The sequence below is a fragment of the Crotalus tigris genome, unplaced genomic scaffold (assembly GCF_016545835.1).
Source record: "Crotalus tigris isolate CLP2741 ecotype Arizona unplaced genomic scaffold, ASM1654583v1 scf7180000024362.2655971311:6658466, whole genome shotgun sequence".
NCBI lineage: Eukaryota > Metazoa > Chordata > Lepidosauria > Squamata > Viperidae > Crotalus > Crotalus tigris.
This window is the reverse complement of record NW_024100530.1, coordinates 3,280,258-3,298,770: the sequence shown is the minus strand read 5'-3', so window position 1 is coordinate 3,298,770 and position 18,513 is coordinate 3,280,258. Positions and strand designations below refer to the sequence as shown.

General features: G+C 40.0%; 2 protein-coding genes across 4 annotated transcripts in view; one reads left to right on the top strand and one right to left on the bottom strand.

The window, feature by feature from the left end:
* The window catches only part of TK2 (thymidine kinase 2), a 44,842-nt gene extending 33,851 nt beyond the window's left edge, over positions 1-10,991 (bottom strand). Inside the window, exons 1-9 of one of the 3 annotated variants that reach the window (XM_039327621.1) lie at positions 10,636-10,991; positions 8,673-8,710; positions 7,726-7,800; positions 6,465-6,518; positions 5,580-5,669; positions 4,675-4,748; positions 2,750-2,838; positions 1,596-1,675; positions 81-161 (exon numbers count right to left, since the gene is read on the bottom strand). In XM_039327621.1, the coding sequence (XP_039183555.1) occupies positions 81-161; positions 1,596-1,675; positions 2,750-2,838; positions 4,675-4,748; positions 5,580-5,669; positions 6,465-6,518; positions 7,726-7,800; positions 8,673-8,710; positions 10,636-10,810 (756 nt within the window). In that variant the 5' untranslated portion in view covers positions 10,811-10,991. The remainder of the gene's footprint in view (positions 1-80; positions 162-1,595; positions 1,676-2,749; positions 2,839-4,674; positions 4,749-5,579; positions 5,670-6,464; positions 6,519-7,725; positions 7,801-8,672; positions 8,711-10,635) is intronic. The other 2 variants (XM_039327622.1, XM_039327620.1) reach the window with 2 other exon arrangements.
* Positions 10,992-13,627: 2,636 nt separating this feature from the next.
* LOC120300999 (chemokine-like factor) lies at positions 13,628-18,513 on the top strand. The gene is made up of 4 exons (XM_039327624.1): positions 13,628-13,825; positions 15,010-15,168; positions 16,431-16,526; positions 17,827-18,513. Exons 1-4 carry the CDS (start codon positions 13,757-13,759, stop codon positions 17,905-17,907), a joined length of 405 nt encoding a protein of 134 aa, XP_039183558.1. The 5' UTR covers positions 13,628-13,756; the 3' UTR covers positions 17,908-18,513.

Here is an 18,513-nt window from a genome sequence, read left to right as displayed (position 1 = left end):
TGTGCATTCTTTCAGATACCCTTTTCCTGTTTGGGCCAAAGCATCTTTCAAGATAATCATGAATATATATATATACTTACGAGCACCGGGGAAGGGACTTTGAACAATGTTTGTTTAATGAGCCAGTCTTCATAAAGCTGATGAATAGCTTCTAAATACTCCTGTCCAGAAGAGAAATAAAAAGGAGGATGATCGGTTTTAGTTTTTAACAGAAGCAAAAATACTTTTGATTGATCACGATTTGTGTTCTGTAGAAGCAAAAGGTAGGATAGTTGCAATAACAGCCAAATATCTGATGTAAGTTGCAATAGGACAATCAGATTTGGGAGGGGGGGCTGAGGAGTGACCCTGGACCTTGTTTATCCAGGACAGCCGTTTCCCCATCCCAGTCACTGAGCACTCAACACCTCTCCAGTCAGAAGGAGATTTTTAGAGATATTGACTGATTTAATACTTAGGACTTAGATTTATAATGGAAATGAAAATGAACTGTTAGATTATAGCTTTGAACTGTTATATGGAAATGGGTTTGCGACAATGAAAGATATTTTATTAGTAAGTGAGGAGCTGTTAGGATGAGAAATAGAATGTATTTGTGAAATAAGGTAAGAATGTAAATTTTGGAACAATATGTGTATTTTAGCCATGATAATTATCTTGTAATGAAATGAGGGAAATTAGGGTTACCCAAAGTTTAAACATTATGGTTATTAAAGGCTAAATTGGAACATGGTAATTGGAATTAAGTAAAACTTAAAAACAGGACGTGGATATGTATAACTAAAATTTTATTGATAAAATGCATTGATTGAGCTCTACCTAGAAATATATTAAATTAAATTGATATAATAACTAAGGGAAATAGAGAGGGAACTTTTAATGATGTCAACTGAGATATATATATATGAATGACTCTGTTATTGGACTATTGATTACCCTATCACCACGCTGCTTCCTAATTACTTGGATGTAAAAATTGAAAAATTAATAAAACTTGTTGAAATGGAGAAGTGCAATTGTAATCTTTTAACTGAGCAGTGCTGAGTGGTGTTTCTCAATGTCAGCAACTTTTAAGATGTGTGGACTTCAACTCCCATCATCTCTGTGATGACATTATGTATACGTTGACATTTGATCTCCTGCCCCACTGGATGCCTATGACATCTGTCTTGTTAGGGCAGTGGTTCTCAACCTGTGGGTCGGGATCCCATTTGGGGTCGAACGACCATTTCACGGGAGTCGCCAAACAACACAGTCCGCCATTTTTCCCCCTTTTCCTTAGCTGTGCTCCTCCCTTTTATTCTATTGGCTTTTGAAAGCCAATAGAATAGACTCTCTTGAATAGAGTCTAATTCTATTGGCTTTCAAAAGTCAATAGGAATTGTCCAGGCTGTCTCTGCCCTGCTGAGCCCGCCAAAAGTCTCATTCTGCAAACGGTGCTGCACCAGTTGAGTAGTCCTCAACTTACGACCGGTTGGGGGTTGCGGCATTAAAAAGGTTGAGAACCACTGTGTTAGGGGGACTGAAGGCTTTCAATTCTTCTTCCAACCAATCAAGTTGTAACCTTCCAAAAAATGAAAAGATCTTCTCCTTACTATGGGAATGACTTTTTCCTCTTCTCTGCACCTCCGCTTGAGTCTCTGGTAACACATGCCAGGAGAGGTCTGTAGATAAACTGCATTAAACCATCATAGTTTGAAACTGTTAAGAATGCAAGGGCAGTTTTAATCATTTCAGAAGTATTTTTAACTCAGAAGCAGAGTTGATTCGGCCTTGAAAAGAATTCCAAAATGGTTACAACAGTTGTAACAACAGCTATCCATTTGAAACCAAGCACTTCCCATTCAAAATGCTTGGGGTACTAAAATAAACTGAATATTCTTGAAGATCCATCCAGTTTTTGAAAGCTCAGATCCCACTAGCGGCAGATTTCTAACTATGGTTATAAAACCATGGATTTTAATCCATGAGTTGGGGTTTTAAGTCTATGATGTAATGCGTGTTAAATATCTTACTTGTTAAAGTGTTTTTATTCAATGCCAAATTTAGATTACATTTATAACTTGCTTTGGGGCCTTTTGGCCATAAATAAAACTGAATACAAAGAAAAATTATACCTATAGGAATCTTATTTGCTTCTCAGGAAAAAAAAATCCCAAAGTGATAAACATTTCAAGTTAAAAAAAGTAGAATACATTCATGTAATCACCTATTAAGCATACAATGCAGAAACTGCTACTGAAGCCTTTACTGCCAATGTAGACTAAGATGTCTATGGAGATTCTCAGTCATCCAGGTCATTGCTGTCCCAAAAATGCTTTTCACGAGGCAACTGGACAACAAGAAAGTCCAGTTGCCTTGTGAAAAAAATATTTTTGGGTAGACTAAAGATGAACTTATTCTAGATTTTAAACTATCAAAAGAAAAATAATAATTCAGAGCTAAAAAGATAGTCTACCCTACACACACCAATGGACAAACACAAAAGCTTCTACTTTATTAAAAAAAGAAACAACACAGATTGTACATATGATTTCTCTCACCCATTTCCCCTCATATATGTTGAAAGTGCAACTGCCTTAATTCACAGTGATTGAAGAATTATGGACATTGAAAGTCAAACTATCTGATTGGCATCGTGTTGGAGAACCTTGTGTTGGTCTGTTCAGACTCAGATTATCAAAGCAATCCCTAATGATCCATAGCCATGAAACCTCTCCACCACTGAAGAATCAATAGAGGTGTTTACCTATCAGATCAAGTGACACGTTCACATTCTTAAGGATCCAGTCAAACCACTCCGTCAGGATGACGTAATCTACTTCTGGCATTTTCCCACTGCAACAAATACAAGAGAATGATCTGAGCAGGCACCCAGTGTTGGAACACAAACAAAAAATATTGTCAATAGTTCAGTTACTCATCTTCATGCTATCAAGTGGCAACTGCTAATCTTTCTCTTCATCCTCATCACAAAATGATGTATACTGGCCCAATCCTCCTCTAAAATCGCCAAGATCTCATATCCCATGGTCAAAATCTCAGAGCTTTGCCGGCTTACATGGAGTCCTCATTTAAAGATGATGTTAACTGGGACCAGCAACTCCATTAACTGTGCAGTGTGATGTCATGTGATTGCACCATCTTATGACAGCAGCTGGAACAGTCCCAACTGCCACTGTTAGGTGGATCCCGCACAACCACAGCATTTTATGGTCACATGGCTGCCATTTGCAACTTCCTGCTGGCTTCCCCCTTGACTTTGCTTGAGGTTTGCTTTCTTCTGAGATTCTTTTTTTTTTTTTTTAGTTTACTAGTCTAGCCCACCACTATGGAATTCTCTTCTCCAAGAACTAAGCAAGCATAATCTTGCTCAGCTTTTTTGCAGATCAGCCAACATTTGTTAAGTTCTACTACGACTGGAAGATCAATACTGTTGCCCTTAACTCAAGCTCAACTAATGATGCCTTCATATAGGTACATTTTTGTCTTTTATTTCACCAAAGAATATAGAAGGAATTCACCACTTCCTTCTTCCCCACTTTCCAGTCTAACCAACAATCCTGGTATTTTCTAGTTGTCTTCCATCCAAGTTGAAGGCTTTCCAATTTTACATCACTGTGAATCAATGAATATATTTCCCCTCACTTCTGGATATTTCTACCTCAATCACTCTCTTTTTACAACCCTGTAATCCCATAATTCAGGGTAGAGTCTGGGCAACTGGATGGAGCTCAGCATTGACTAGCCAGATGCCCTTCCTGATGTCTATGTGGAGGTCACAGTTTTTTTTTTCTTTGCACCCTAGAAGAGAAACATTTACCCCTACCTAGGACTGAACTCTCAACCTTCCAAATGGAAGATGAGTGTCTTCACCATTAGGCCATCACATTGCTGTAATTGAGCCAAAAGATTTTAATGTAATGTATCTGATCTGTTTTCAGTAATCATCCACTGAACAATGTCAACATTTATATGAATCAGTTCAATGTTGCATGGTTACCACACGTAAGCAAGGACTATATGCAGAAGAGCACATGAAGGTATGTGCTTGTACTAGCCTTCTACTCCATAGCTAAACCAAGCACATAGCATATAACCGTGGTTTGCTTATTCTAATTCAGGTTTAAATAATATAAAAGAACAAAATTAATTTCAAACAACTAGTGCATAACTTCCACCCAACCCAACAATTAGCAAAGCTTTTAACGTGTATCCAATGCGCACATGCAAAAAAGCAGTTAATGTAATTTCTTCAAAGACACATACAAATAGCAGTCAGACAAATACAGTAATTGCTACATCGTATTACTTCAGCAGTTTGGATAAAAGAGAACCAAAAGGTATTTTTGTACCATCACATCTGCACCTTTGCTCAAGAGACTCTCTGTAGCCAAGATGCCACCTTGTGGATTAACAAATTGGCCTCTCCTTTTCCTCCCATATTTCAGAACAGAAATCTAGTTTGGCTGTATGTTTATTCTTTTCTTTAGAGTGCAAAAATAATGGGAAGATAAATCGAAAATATATTGCAAGATGAATAGCAGCAGCCAGCACGCCTTAGCCAGTCAGTGTGCAACTGACAATTTGATGGTAATTTGGCTCTGTTCCTGAGCTATTTCAGAATGAATAAAATATGAAGCCACTCTCTTAAAAGCACACTTTGTACCGTACCTGCGATATAAGTTCTCCACAAAAATGTACTTTGCACTGTGAATTGACCTCTCCATCATTCTTATGGAAGAAATCTGTAAATTAAATGTCAAAAGCCATTCAGAAGAATGGATAGATGGGTGGACAGACAGACAGACTGTTAGCTATTCAAGGGGAGGGGAACATCAGCTGTTCTGCAGCATCCACTGGACTACAGATTCCTTGTAGTCCTTATTGATTCCCTTAAAGTTTATTTAACATCAGCAAGGCCATTATGAAACCAGCAACCTTGTTAATTTCAATCCGACCTTTTGTTCAAGAACTGTATAGTTCTCTGTCCTCCTTTTTTCCCCCATGTTGACAAACCAAGGATGTAGGATGAAGTGAAGGTGACGGATCCAAAATCACCCATTTAGCATCCCTGGCAGAGACTGGATTTGAACCAGGGTCTCCATATTACCTTCCCAGTATCTTAACTATTATGGCACACTGGCTCTCAGTACAGGAAGTCTGCAACTTACAACATTTGTTTACTGATTGTTCGAAGTTACCACCACACTGATAAAAGAGTTTGACCAGTTTTCACACGACTGTTGCAGCATCCCCTTGGTCACGTGATCAAAATTCGGACCTCTGGCAACTGGCAATTATTTATGATGGTTGCCATGTCCCGGGGTGGTGTGATCACCTTTGGTGACCTTCAGACAAGCAAAGTCAATAGGAAAGCCAGACTCACTTAACAACTGTGTACTAACTTAACAACTGCAATGATTCGCTTATCAAGTGTGACAAGAAAAGTCGGAAAGTGGGGGCAAAATTAACTTAACAACTTTGGAAAACTTAGCTACAGAAATTTTGGACTCGATTGTGGTCGTAAATTGAGGACTGCCTGTATTAGGATTCTAATGCTACACTGTAAAACATACCATTGGTTTTGTATGCTGGTCCAACATAGTCAACTGTACGTAAGTCTGTAGTGTCAGCCCCCACCGGGTTGCATCTTGATACATTAAGCCCTGGCATTGGGTAGAAAACGATAAGACTATATTCAATGCAATGTGAATGTGAATGTGAATGTGAATGTGAATGTGAATAGAATAGAATAGAATAGAATAGAATAGAATAGAATAGAATAGAATAGAATAGAATAGAATAGAATAGAATAGAATAGAAAGTGGAGTGGAGTGGAGTGGAATGGAGTGGAGTGGAGTGGAGTGGAGTGGAGTGGAGTGGAGTGGAGTGGAATAGAATAGAATGGAATGGAATAGAATAGAATAGAATAGAATAGAATAGAATAGAATAGAATAGAATAGAATAGAATAGAATAGAATAGAATATGACTTTGTTGCAGTATTAGGTACATGAGCACATATAGTTACAAATCCTCCAGTATTTATTTAATTTCTTCTTCCCAATGGGAAGGATTTACTAAGCATATTCAGTTCTCAATCGGACACTGGCCACCAAGGAATATTTGCGATTCATACCTTCCTTTGGGCCTAAATGTATTTTCACTTCAAAAAGACCAGCACTTACAACTGAGACCTACTATTTGCAAAAAGCAAGGCTTGAAAATTATTACCAAATTACAAAGAGGAAGTAGAACATCTGCTGTCTTGGGATATCTTATTCTAGCAAATCATATAAACAACCTACTTAATAACTCATGAGCTTAGAGAATGAGTATGTTTCCTGGTGTTATATATAAGGGCAGTTCAGTTTTTAATTTCTCACTATAATTCAAGGGCTTTCAAGCAGTTAAAAGAATTAATGCAGAAAATAAGTTCAGGAGCTTCATTCTAGCAACTTACCAGAGGGTTATGTCCACGGACGTTCCTCCACTTAGATACCGGTTCAGTCAACACCTTGAAAGTTAAAAAAAAAAATCAGTACAAGACAGAAAATTTACTTCTCTGAAGCTACACCAGAGAAACAACCGAGAAATGTGGAAGATTAGCAACTGATACCCTCAGACAGATGCTATGCCAGTACGTAAGCTTCTCTATGACTGACTGCTTTGCCAAGGACAGATTTTGCCCTTGAAAAAATTCTCTTGAGATTCTCTTATGCTCTTTCACTACTATGTGAAACCACTAGCCAATAAAATATCTGTATCAGTGGTTTTCAACCTGTGGTCGGCAGACCCTTGGGAGGCTGCAATGTCGTTACAAGGGGTCCACGAAGGCTTGAAGAAATGTTATGATTTAAATCTTGCTTTAAGTTTTGGATGTTTATGGCCACAAAAGGTATTTAAAGGGGGGGGGGCATGGTGAAGAAAAGGTTGAGAACCACTGATTGGTGATCTTTTCATTGTTTCCTTAGCTTCGTTTTTGTCCCTGCTTTGTGTTTCTTTCTAATTCTGCAATGTTTCAGGGAGTGTGGCCTTGATTTTTTTTTTTTTTGGTTCATTCAATTAAAAAAAAACAATTTCTATTTTTGCCACACCTTTTTGAACTTTCTGAATGTCCAGTCAGCCTTTTCAATTCTCCCACACTTATCTTGTAGAGAAGCTCAAGATACTTAATACAAGGAGTTTCTGTGGTAATCCAAGCTGACATTTGTCAGTTTCAGAAGGCAGGCAACTTCTGAAATTGACATACAGTGACAGAAGATAGGTTTAAACCAGGTTCAGTCTACCAGTTACCAGTTAGCAATTTAATCTGCTTTTCCCACAGGCCGATATGTATTATGAAGCAAAATGCCATTCAAATTACAGCAGCCACACCCTTTATTATAGTTTATAAAGTTCCAGCCTGTTTTCACCAAGGCTTTTTTGGTGCTATGTATTTGTGGGATTCAGTTTTACAAATGAATTGTTTTATTATGTTTTCGTAATCTGCCCTGAAGCATTGAAAGTGAATTATATAAAGTAATTTTAGGGCAGGAAAAACCTAGCAACGTATCTGGAACTCCCACTATGACATGATATTCAAAGGAACTGTGGTGAAAAAAAAATATTTCGTAGGGCAGGAATTTCACTAAATGTATGAACTGCAATCCTGATCCTATTTATTTACATCTGCGTGAAGCACACTTAGAATATGAAAAACTCAAGAAAGCACAACGCATCACCTCAATGCCAGTGTTTTTAGCAAAATAATCCAGGCAGGTTGTTTTCCCGCTAGCAATATTCCCCTCGATGCAGATCTGATGAAAACAGAAAGAAAGAAAACAAAATCCTGATTAAGGCTGGTGCTTGATGAAATGACAGCACGTAAACTCTCAATGGTGAAACTCAAATTCAAAAAAAGTTAGGATTTGCTCTTCTCTCAATTTGGAAAACACAGGGTTTTTTCTCCTCACTACATAAAACACCCCCTCCCAAATTCACATTCTAAATCACCACATAATCATTGTCTCGTGGTTTAAGCCAGGGGTAGGCAACCTTGGCTCTTTTATGACTGGTGGACTTCAACTCCCAGAATTCCTGAGCCAGCATGGCCCAGCTTGGAAACCTCTCCCTTTCCCCTCAGCATGGCTGGGTCAAGAATTCTGGGAATTGAAGTCCACCAGTCATAAAAGAGCCAAGGTTGCCTACCCCTGCTCTGGGGTATATAAGAAAAGGGGAAAGAAAAATAAAACCCAACTTATTACTTACATCCTATCAATTCACAACCAATTCACAATCCAATTCCGTTATTATAGCCTACAGTACTTCAATAAAATTTTCTTCTACCCTGCTTGTGGAGTCAGGTTCCCCATTCTGGTTAAACTCAAAGAGCCAATACATCAAATATCAAATAAAAAGTCCATGCAATCATGTTATCAATCAAGTGAGCAAGCATCAATTATCAGTTTCATCAATTATCACTTTAATTAAGGTTTCAATACAGACTTCATATATTCTTCCTATCTGCACACTGTTATACCTCCAAGGCTTTTTAAAACCTACTACATATGTATTATTCCTCTCCTTTATGAGATCCCACAAAAAGATTTGCAAGTCTGCATTCAGAAATGCACAGTGATGGTTTTCATTATTGTTTCATTAATGCAGCATATGGGAGCTTCATACTTACAACTGTCTTCCTTTCTCCTCCGTTTTCCAGGTGCTTATCTTTAAAAGAAAACAAAGGCATTAAGCTGGAAGAGTAATTGGTGCTGGTAATACCTTGAAATATTAGTGGAACTACAAAGGAAAGTATATAGTATTAAGGCTATTTTATGCACAAATATCGAAGGCTATAGAAACAGCAATCATGGAAGGATGGCAATGTGCAAAAATGGCTAAATTAACTTGTTTTAATTAAGTTAATTCTGACAGTCTAAAGATGGATCCATATACTGAAGAACTTGTTTAAGGAGAGAACAACAATTACTTTTATTTAAAAAAAAAACTGGAAACCACTTATGGACTTTTTATTGCATATGGATAAAAATAAACTAATGATTTTTGGATGTATTGATTAAAATGATTTATGGGAAGAAAGGAACTATGGCATGCAATATAGGAAAGAGGAATCGGTAATCACTATGTCTACAACTGCTGCAAAGAACCAGATTTGCTTTCGATATCTTTTTTCTTGCTATTCTTGTTTTCCTTTTACCCTTTTGCTATTTCTTCTTCTATTTTTCTGTAGCTCTTAAAATCTTCTTTTAATATCAATTACTTAAAAGATGATGATCAAGGGTAGGAGAAGAGGAAGTTGAACAGCCTTGCTAGAATCCTGATCAACAGTACCGCTCAAGGCGGAATCGAATTGCAGGGCCTGTCGTCCAGGTCACGTAATTTGTTCTTTGCAAGTTTCACATGTCATCATAATGAGATGGTTTGCTGGTAAATATGATGCACAACTGCAGCTAGTGCAAACAAGAATTAAAAGATATTTTAGCACAATATGTGAAAAGAAAAAGTTAAATCCTTTGCCCTTGCTGGGTATAGTGGAAAAAATGTAAAAGCAGGACAGGGGTAGTGTGACTGCAGATGCCACAAACACACCTGCACAGCACTCATCCTCGCCACACTGGATGCAAACAGAAGAGGTACAGGAAGTATGTGGGAAAGGGCAAGATTGTGTAGCACAGCGGTTCTCAACCTGTGGGTCGGGACCCCATTTGGGGTCGAATGACCATTTCACGGGGGTCGCCAAACAACGCAGTCCGCCATTTTTTTCCCCTTTTCCTTAGCTGTGCTCCTCCCTTTTATTCTATTGGCTTTTGAAAGCCAATAGAATATACTCTCTTGAATAGAGTCTAATTCTATTGAGCCAATAGGAATTGTCCAGGCTGTCTCTGCCCTGCTGAGCCCGCCAAAAGTCCCATTCTGCAAATGGTGCTGCACCAGTTGAGTAGTCCTCGACTTACGACTGGTTGAGTAGTCCTCGACTTACGACCGGTTGGGGGGGTCGCAGCATTAAAAAGGTTGAGAACCACTGGTGTAACAGGACCGGGAGTCTCTTGCAAGGCCTTCTAGGATCAACTGACCTATTTATCCAGGAAACAAGACTAGCCAAGATCACAGACTAGACTAGACCCAGTCCCTTGTTATAGTCTTTCTCAGATATTGGCATCTTGTCTGCCACTCAACTCTATTTCACAGGCCTCGTTTCATGCTGGGTCCTCATGAAGCCCAGACCAGTGACACTTTTTCAAGATTGACCACGACATAAGCTTTTTTGTGCATCATAAGCCACTTCATCAAAATCGAGTTATCCCAACCATACACCACCACCACCACCACCCAAAAAAGCAGAAACAATAAAGAAATGCCCCAAACTCTTCGTGGTCAACAGTTAGAAATTTCAGCTTTCCAATTCAAAAGCACTGAAACACTCCATTCGTTTATTTAACGAATTCAATGGACACTTCTGTTTCATTTCCACGCGACTGTAAGTATTTCCAAGCGACGGTAAACAAAGCAAAGGCGAACTCGGAGCCATCCTGGGACCCTGGGCACCTTCCGACGGGTCGCGCGCACCGCGCAGCAGCCCAGAAATTTCGCCAGCCCCGCGCCCCCTCCTCCCCATCCCGGGAAGGACCTACAAGAGACGTGCTGAGAAGACCCGGCCGTGGGGCAGCGTCGATCCCTCGGCGGCGCAGGGGGACGGAGCTCCGAGAAGCCGCCTTTGCAGCGGCGGGAAGCCGAGCCAGGCCCAGCCGGCCGGAGCTGCAAGCCGGCCAGCCAGGGCCGGTGGCGGAGCAATTGCACCCGCCACATCGCCCCTGTCCGGACGGGCGTGACTCCCGCGGGAACCGGAGGGCGGCCGCGTTGCAAAGGCCGGAAAGAGCAGCGGCCGGGGTCGGTGAGCCGCTTCCTTCCGCCGCTGGAGCAGCTGCGCTCGTCCCGGGCGCCAGTCCAGCAGCTGCGTTTTTGCAACGGGGAGCAGGCGAGGCGCGCAGCTGCCCAGCTTGCCAAGGGGTTGCTGGGAGTTGTAGTTCAAGCCTTGAGGCCTGGAGGACGAGCAGGGGGTGCAAGCTGCAGGCCGGCGGGTGCAATTGGGTTTTGACCCTTTGCAACTCTCATTCGCACCATACGCTAAGCGTAGCGAGGGCTTTTTGGCGTGGGCGAGCTCAGCCCGCTTGCACACCCGAGGGATCAGTGTATTATGGAAGCCCAGGGAAGAACAAAGTGAATTGTATCAAGTGGGTTGTGGGAAGGCAGCAGCGCAAGGGTTCAGTGGTGGCTTGGGGAGGGGGGTGAGCTGCTTTCTTTCAACCCGGCCTTCCTCAGGGGCGTTGATTTGGAAGGGATTAAAATGAGAGTGTAAAAGCAAACCAAGATGTCGGTGAAATAATACAAAATAATCTGGCTTCACAAAGATGCTGCAATCAAGCTAGTTGTAATTATAGCTTAGTAGTATAATGGATCTGTTAGCCCCATTACGGATTGCACAAAAGCACTGCAGAGAACAAAGAGTCGGAATAACTGGATGAGAAATGTTGCGGACAGGAAGTCACATCCTTATTGCCATAATTTTGACTATTGCAACACGCTCTCTCTGGAGCTCAGAAGCTCTAACTCGCACACAAGGTAATGGCCAAACTATTAGTATCCCACCGTTGTGGGATAATGCCACATCACAGTCACTGCACTGGTTCCCAGGCCCCTCCAGGCCCAATTAAAAATACAAGTGATGATCAAAACATACAAGCAGCTTTGAGCAGTCTACTAGCATTTTTGGAAAACCAGTTCACTGTCATCAAGTGTCACCACTGGCTAACTTTTCAGAGCCACTTCTGCCCTGAAAGACATGCTGCAAAGCACCTCAAGGCCTTGCCCAGAATGCCAGCTCCATCACTGTCTCTGCATTGTTAGCCACCAAACAGCTGATTGCCTTGCCAGGTCTCCCATTGTGGCCTGCAATTAACTCTCATGTATCAACGTGGCCTTTTCACTCTATGAGTGGTCCCAGCCTGCCCTCCAGCAATACATTATATTAGGAGATTGCCATCTTCCAGGAGCATTGGGAGGGGGACTTGCATAATGGCCCACTTTCTTCCATTTCCATGGAAACCAGGGCAAGAAATAATGGATATAAATTACAGAGGTTAAGAAAAAAAAAATCCTGACAGCAGGAACAGAACTATGGAAGAGGAACGTATCTGAGGATTTTGACAAAAAGGCCAGACAGCCCTTTCTCAAGAACATTGACTTGGTTTTCCTCTGCACTGCAGAGGGTTGAGATAGATGACCTCGTGGTCCCTTCCAGCTATACAATTCAGTGATTTTTGAGAGAAGATGGGGGCAGCACTGTGGGACGTGCTACCCATCAAATTAAACTTGCCCCTTTACTCTTGGCATTCTGGAAAGTCCTGAAAACCCCCTTTTATCTGACTGATAGGAACCAGGCAGCCATTTCTGACTGTACAATGTTGAGTTTTATTATGAATTGTTCTCTTGCCTCCCTATTACCCATTCATAGTCAAGATTAGATACAGTGGTGTAAACATGGTATAAATAATTGGAACATATTGACAAAATTCCTAAGTTATGTAAAACAATTCCAGGTGCAAGTTTGAAACAAATGTTCAACTGCTAATAATAATAAACAAGAAGCACAATTAACATTTGAGTCTACGTAAAGAATAATAAATATCCTGGTATTTCAAAGAGTTGCTTTTATCTCAGAGCTGTAAGATGGTTCTTACTAAATTATTTCCTGTTGCGAAACCGGAATTCCTTTAGCAAAGCTAATCATAGTTTTGGAGCAGAAAAAGACCGGTGAAGTTATATTGGTACAAGCCATAATGGTGACATTAATTATGGCTTGAAAGCCACTTGAAGTAGATTTGTACGCAACACTTTTGAAGCCTGAACTAAAAACACTACTTTTATGTTTTAGCATAACCCCTGAACCTAACCGGCATAATCTATAAATCACATTATATGTTTAATGTAGGATTATTTCTTATAATAATTGTAAGCCACCCAGAGTGATGTATGTTAGACCGTATAAATGGATTAAATAAATCATTGAAAATCAACTTGTCAACTCATATTTCTTTGCAGAAGAAACATCTCCCTTTGTCACCCAAAGCTCTTCCAAAATAAAGTTTGAGAATATATATCATTGTCATTCATTAATTAGCCAAGGACACTTTTTTTTTAATGGACCCCAAAGTCTCTCACTAATCGATCTGACCAATACAATCATAGTTAATCTAAAATAAGGGAGAATTAATAACAGCATCTTAAATAAGCATCCATAAAAGGTTCCGGGGATAAAGTAACCCATGTTTTATTCAACTCCAAGCTTACAAGCTATGGGGAAACCTGAACCTGGCCCAAAAAGTCCCATTTCACAATGGGGCCCAAAAGCTGGGCTGGTTTGTGGCTTCCTTCTCACGAGCCCCCTGTAAGGTAGACCATCCAGAGGGGCAGAAAGAGATGCTCAAATCCACTTTGGGGGGGGGTCATTTCTTTCCCCCATTCCCTTTCCCCGCCCCTCTGTCTCCTCACAACCGCCTTGTGAGGTAGGCCGGCCTGGAAAGAGAGGGACGGAAGGAAGGAGGGGGGGCGCTCATCCGATCCCCTGCCCCCCTCACCCCGGCCGGGTAGGACGGCCCAGCCGGCCCGAGGAGGCGTGGAGGAACGCGGCGCCCTCGCCCTCCGCCCGCCAACCGGCGCCCCTTCCGGCACCGCCCGCCGCCTCGCAGCGCCGCCATGGAGAAGGTGGAGGTGGACCGGCAGTTCCCGCGCTCCGTGGGCGGCATCCTCAAGGCGGCCCGCATGGTAGGTGGAGGCCGGGCGGGGCCTCTGAGCTTGTGCAGAGTGCCTCCTCTTCCCTCGCCGGGCCGGAGGGTGGGCTGGGTGGCGGCGCTGAGGCTCTCCTCCCTTGGCTCGCCTTCTGTCCTTTCTTCTCTCCTTCTCCTCCTTTCTTCTCTTTCTCCTTCTCAGCTCCTCTTCCCCTTTTCCATTCTTCTTTCTTTCTTCTCCTCCTCCTCCTGTCTCCGTTGTCATCTTACTTCTTCTTTCTCCATCTTTTTTCCCCCTCCACCTTCATCTCTATTTTCTTCTCCTGCCTCCTTCCTTTCTTCCTTCCTTTATTTACTTTTTCTTTCTTTCTTTCCTCTTCCTTCCTTTTTTCTCCATCTCCTTTTCCCCTTTCCTCTTCATCTCCTCCTCCTCCTCCTCTCCGTTGCCCTCTTACTTCTTTTTTCTCCATCTCTTTTCCCCCCTCCCCTTCATCTTTCTGTCTTCTATTCTTTCTTCTGCCTCCTTTTCTCCTCCTTTCACCTTTTCTCCATTCCTTTTTTCTTTTTCTTTTCTATTTCCTTTTCTTTTTCTCCTCTGTCTCCTTCTCTTCTTTTTCCTTTTCTTCCACCTTCTCCTATATATCCTAGAAAGTCAAAGTCTCTCTCTCTCTCTCTCCATAAATGTACATCCAAACCCACTAAATATTTAACAGTTGCATTTTTCACATTTTAAATTCTAACCTTGGCTGGTTTGTGTTCATGTGTGTATATTAGTATATTTTGTGCAAATCCAGCTTATTCTTTATGATCATGCAAACAAGAAAGTGAATGAATTCAATAACCAAATAAAGAATGCAATAGAAACCCAGCCAATATTTCATAATACCTCTCAGCAAATTTAATTTCCATTTTTAAGGAAGTTGTACCTTGTTTTGGCTGTTTGTTTTGATCAATAAAATCAAAGTATGAAGTTCCAAACTCTTGGGTTATAGTTGCTGCTGCCATTAAATATGTTTCACATGAAGACTTATGTGCAAGACATTCTGACCATTTTGTCATATCCATGGTCTGTTTTAGCTAGAATTCCAAAGAAACATGTAGCATTTCTTTTGGTGAAATTTCTTAGCTTTGTGTTTTATTATTTTAATACCTCAAATAGAAAGTTTAGCAATCTGGTATCTTTGCAAGATGTCTTGTAAATTACTTATTTCTTCCTTGCAGCTTCTAGCTCTTACGGCAACCATCACTTTTGTTGTTAAAAGATCTCACGAAGCCTTCCTAGCCCTTGTGATCATGGAACTTGTCATTACCTTTTTATTCTATTTACTCTATCTGCTGAAGTTGGAGGAACAATTAAAATTCATGTTTTGGCCTTTGGCTGTAAGTATGATTTTCTGCAAACAACTGTTTTGTGTACACATTCTGTAGCTAATGCAAAAGACAGATGTCAGATTAGTACTTAAAGTATCCAGTCATATTCCTGGAAAAATAGGCTAATTATAAAAAGACTTCCACTGTTTTGTATAGTTTTATCTCTGGTCTGATTCATTCGTATGTGTGCTTGTGTGCATGCATTCATTTATTCATTCTAAACATGCTTCTGATGAGTATGCTCTATTTAACATTGTGAAATTACTGGCATTAGATCTGGTTATAAATCGTGTATCTAATGTTGATAATTCTTAGAATTATATTTAGCGACTAGTTTCATTGAATGAAAAGCATTAATCCACCAGGCCATTACAGATTATCATTCTCCTACTCTTCTCTCTTTACAAACTAACAGATTTTCTTTTCTAAGTAAGAAGTACTTATCTAGTAAGAAGTAAAAGTAAAAACACAGAATAAGGTAGTATTGGAAAATGTAGACAAACTCGATATGGAAAACAGGAGCTTAAATTCCATTAATGATTTTGGACAATGTCTAAAACCTGGTCGTTCTTCAAAATACGTTCACTTGTCACCATTTGTAATATTATATTTGCTTTAAATATGCTTCTAAATATATTGGCTATCATTTTTTAATTAGCTACAACGATACAGACTTTGTTCAATAAAAAGCAATTCAGGCTTAAAACACTGTTTTACTTTCTGTTTGGGGTACTACTTATAAAATGTCCCTGGGTGTTACTACATTAAGCATTTGATTACTCATCCTTCACTTTTTTAATGATCTCAAGATGACTCAAAATAACTTTTCCGTGGAGCTTTAACCTCTGCCCATTACAAAAATAATTCCTTTCCAGCAGTTATATTAAAGCTTAGCCAGCAATCGGGTAAAGCTTTAATATAACTTTTATAAGTACTCTTTTCTTGGATGTTGCTTTCGTTTTACGAAGCAAAAGAATATTGATGCAATATAAACATTTTGATCAGATGTGCAGATCTGGGATCTAAGCATTCACATTTCAACAAGCTCCTCCAGCAGTTGATTTAAGGTGCAGTATTGTAAATGGGCACTAACGGGTTTAATTATTGTACGATTGTTGACACTTATGTCTGCATTTTATTTCTGACAAGACCTTGTGAGATTTGCTAAGCATCACTTGGTTGACTCAAGAGAAGAGCCACCCACAGTTTTCTTTACCAGACAGCAAAAACATCTTGGATCTGGAGATAATATTCTTTGCTTTGTTTTTCAGGACGCTTTCAATAGCTTAGTGGCAGCACTATTTCTCATCATTGTGGGCCTGTGTGCAACAGTAATAAAGACCAACAACGCAACATTAATTGGAGGTGTAAGTAAGACATCTGTACTAGCAGTACAACGTGAAACTAGCTGGGCACATCCTGGAGGGTATCTGGGGGCCAGGTACCCACAGATACCAGTGGGAGGGTACCTGGTGAACAGGCTTTGTCCTTCCTATAGATGCTGCATCCCCAAAATGCAAAGTGTATTTAAGAATACTATTGAGCTGGAGGTTCATTTCCTAGATGTCCTAATGTCCTCGACTTAGAACGGTTTGTTCAGTGACCGCTCAAAGTTACCACGGCATTGAAAAAGATGATTTATCAGAGTTTTTCACAGTTATGACTATTTCAACATCTCCATAATCAAGTGATCAATATTCAGATGCTTGGCAGTTGGCTCATATTTATCTAGTGTCCTAGGGTCATCTTCTGTGACCTTTTGAAGCCAGATTCATAGAGCAACCGTATTACTAACTTAACTGCAGTGATTCACTTAACAACTGTGACAAGAAAGGTCACAAAATGGGGAAAAACTTATCAATTGTCTCGCTTAGCAGAAGAAATTTTGGGCTCTCTTATGAGTAGTAAGTTGAGGACTTACTAACATAGGATCCTGATTTCTCAAGTAAATCTGCGATTTTACTCACCCGATACTTAGACTTATGGAACTCAGTGAGATCCAAGGAAATCTACTCAATATTACTTTCTAAGCTTGCTAAGCTATCCTTTCTTTGCAAGCGTTCCTCCTGATTTAAAACAAAATAAAGGAGTGAGCGGCATTCCAGATCAGGGGTGGTAGTTATATTCTCCAACGTATAACCGAACAGTCTGGAAGACTTAAGTAGCATCTTTTCCCAGCTAACACATTTTGTTAAAGGGAATACGTTTTCGTGCTAGTTGGGGAAGGCATTGCCAACCTCGATTTTTGCTACCCCAGATTAATGTGACTCTCTTCCAACAGTAACAGTTTATCAGCATCTCCCCCATCTACTGCAATTTTACTTAACTCACATTTCATATTTGAAAGAGAATATTATATATTTCTAGGCCATTAGCAAGGACCACTTCTCAAATCGGCCGAAAATATATTTCATTTACTTGAAAGGAAGATGGTTTTTTTTCCCCTTTAAAACGGGAAGCTTGTTTTACATTTGCTGAGAACACAAAAATAGGAAGCAAGTTCTCTAGAATATGAGGTAACAGACATTTTTTCCGGATTTCTTACAATCACAAAACTAAATTCTGATCTATAAAGTTGCTATTAACTAGCCTTTAGATGTTAACAGTGATTCTGTGTTTTTCATTTTTGTGTGGAATCTGAACTGCTTTTTTTTTTCTTTTTTACAGGTATTCTGTTTGATACTTTGCGTTCTTTGTATAATAGATGCTACTTTGATCCTGAGAAAAGTGACTTTTAATAGGTCATAGTAGGAAGGCATGGTATCCAAAAATAAAATGGCCAACTGAGCCAAATAAACTATATAAAACAGCCATTCCTAATGTAACTTTATACAAATATGTTGGACTAGAGCTCCCATCATTCACAACCAATGCATAAAGCACTTTATTGTGTGCAGCTGGGACAAAATACCAGCAGGTCATCAGACTGGGAAAGCTGTTATAATCCATTTTAAAAGCCTGCTTTCCTATAGGCTCTTTGTCACACTTTCTCTGTATTTCCTAAAAGCTTTAGACTCCAGTTGAGTCAGCCAAGCTTTATTAAATCCTATTGATTTCAAAAGGCAAAACTGAGCACACGTTTGAACCCTATCAAATTAGCTGTGATTTAAAATGCTTTACTTGAAGGGGATTTTGTGCCTTTAGTTTAATGGCACCTAGAATTTGACTACTGTGTACTTTATCAAATTAGTTCATTTATTTCAGCAGTATAAGCAACCGTTCATAAAAAAAAATACCTTGTGTCTTATATTATATATATATATATATTATATCTTATATATTATGGGGTATATCATCTTGAACTGGTTTGTATTAAATCTTCATGTTTTTAATTAAAAGGTTTGCCTGCAATAA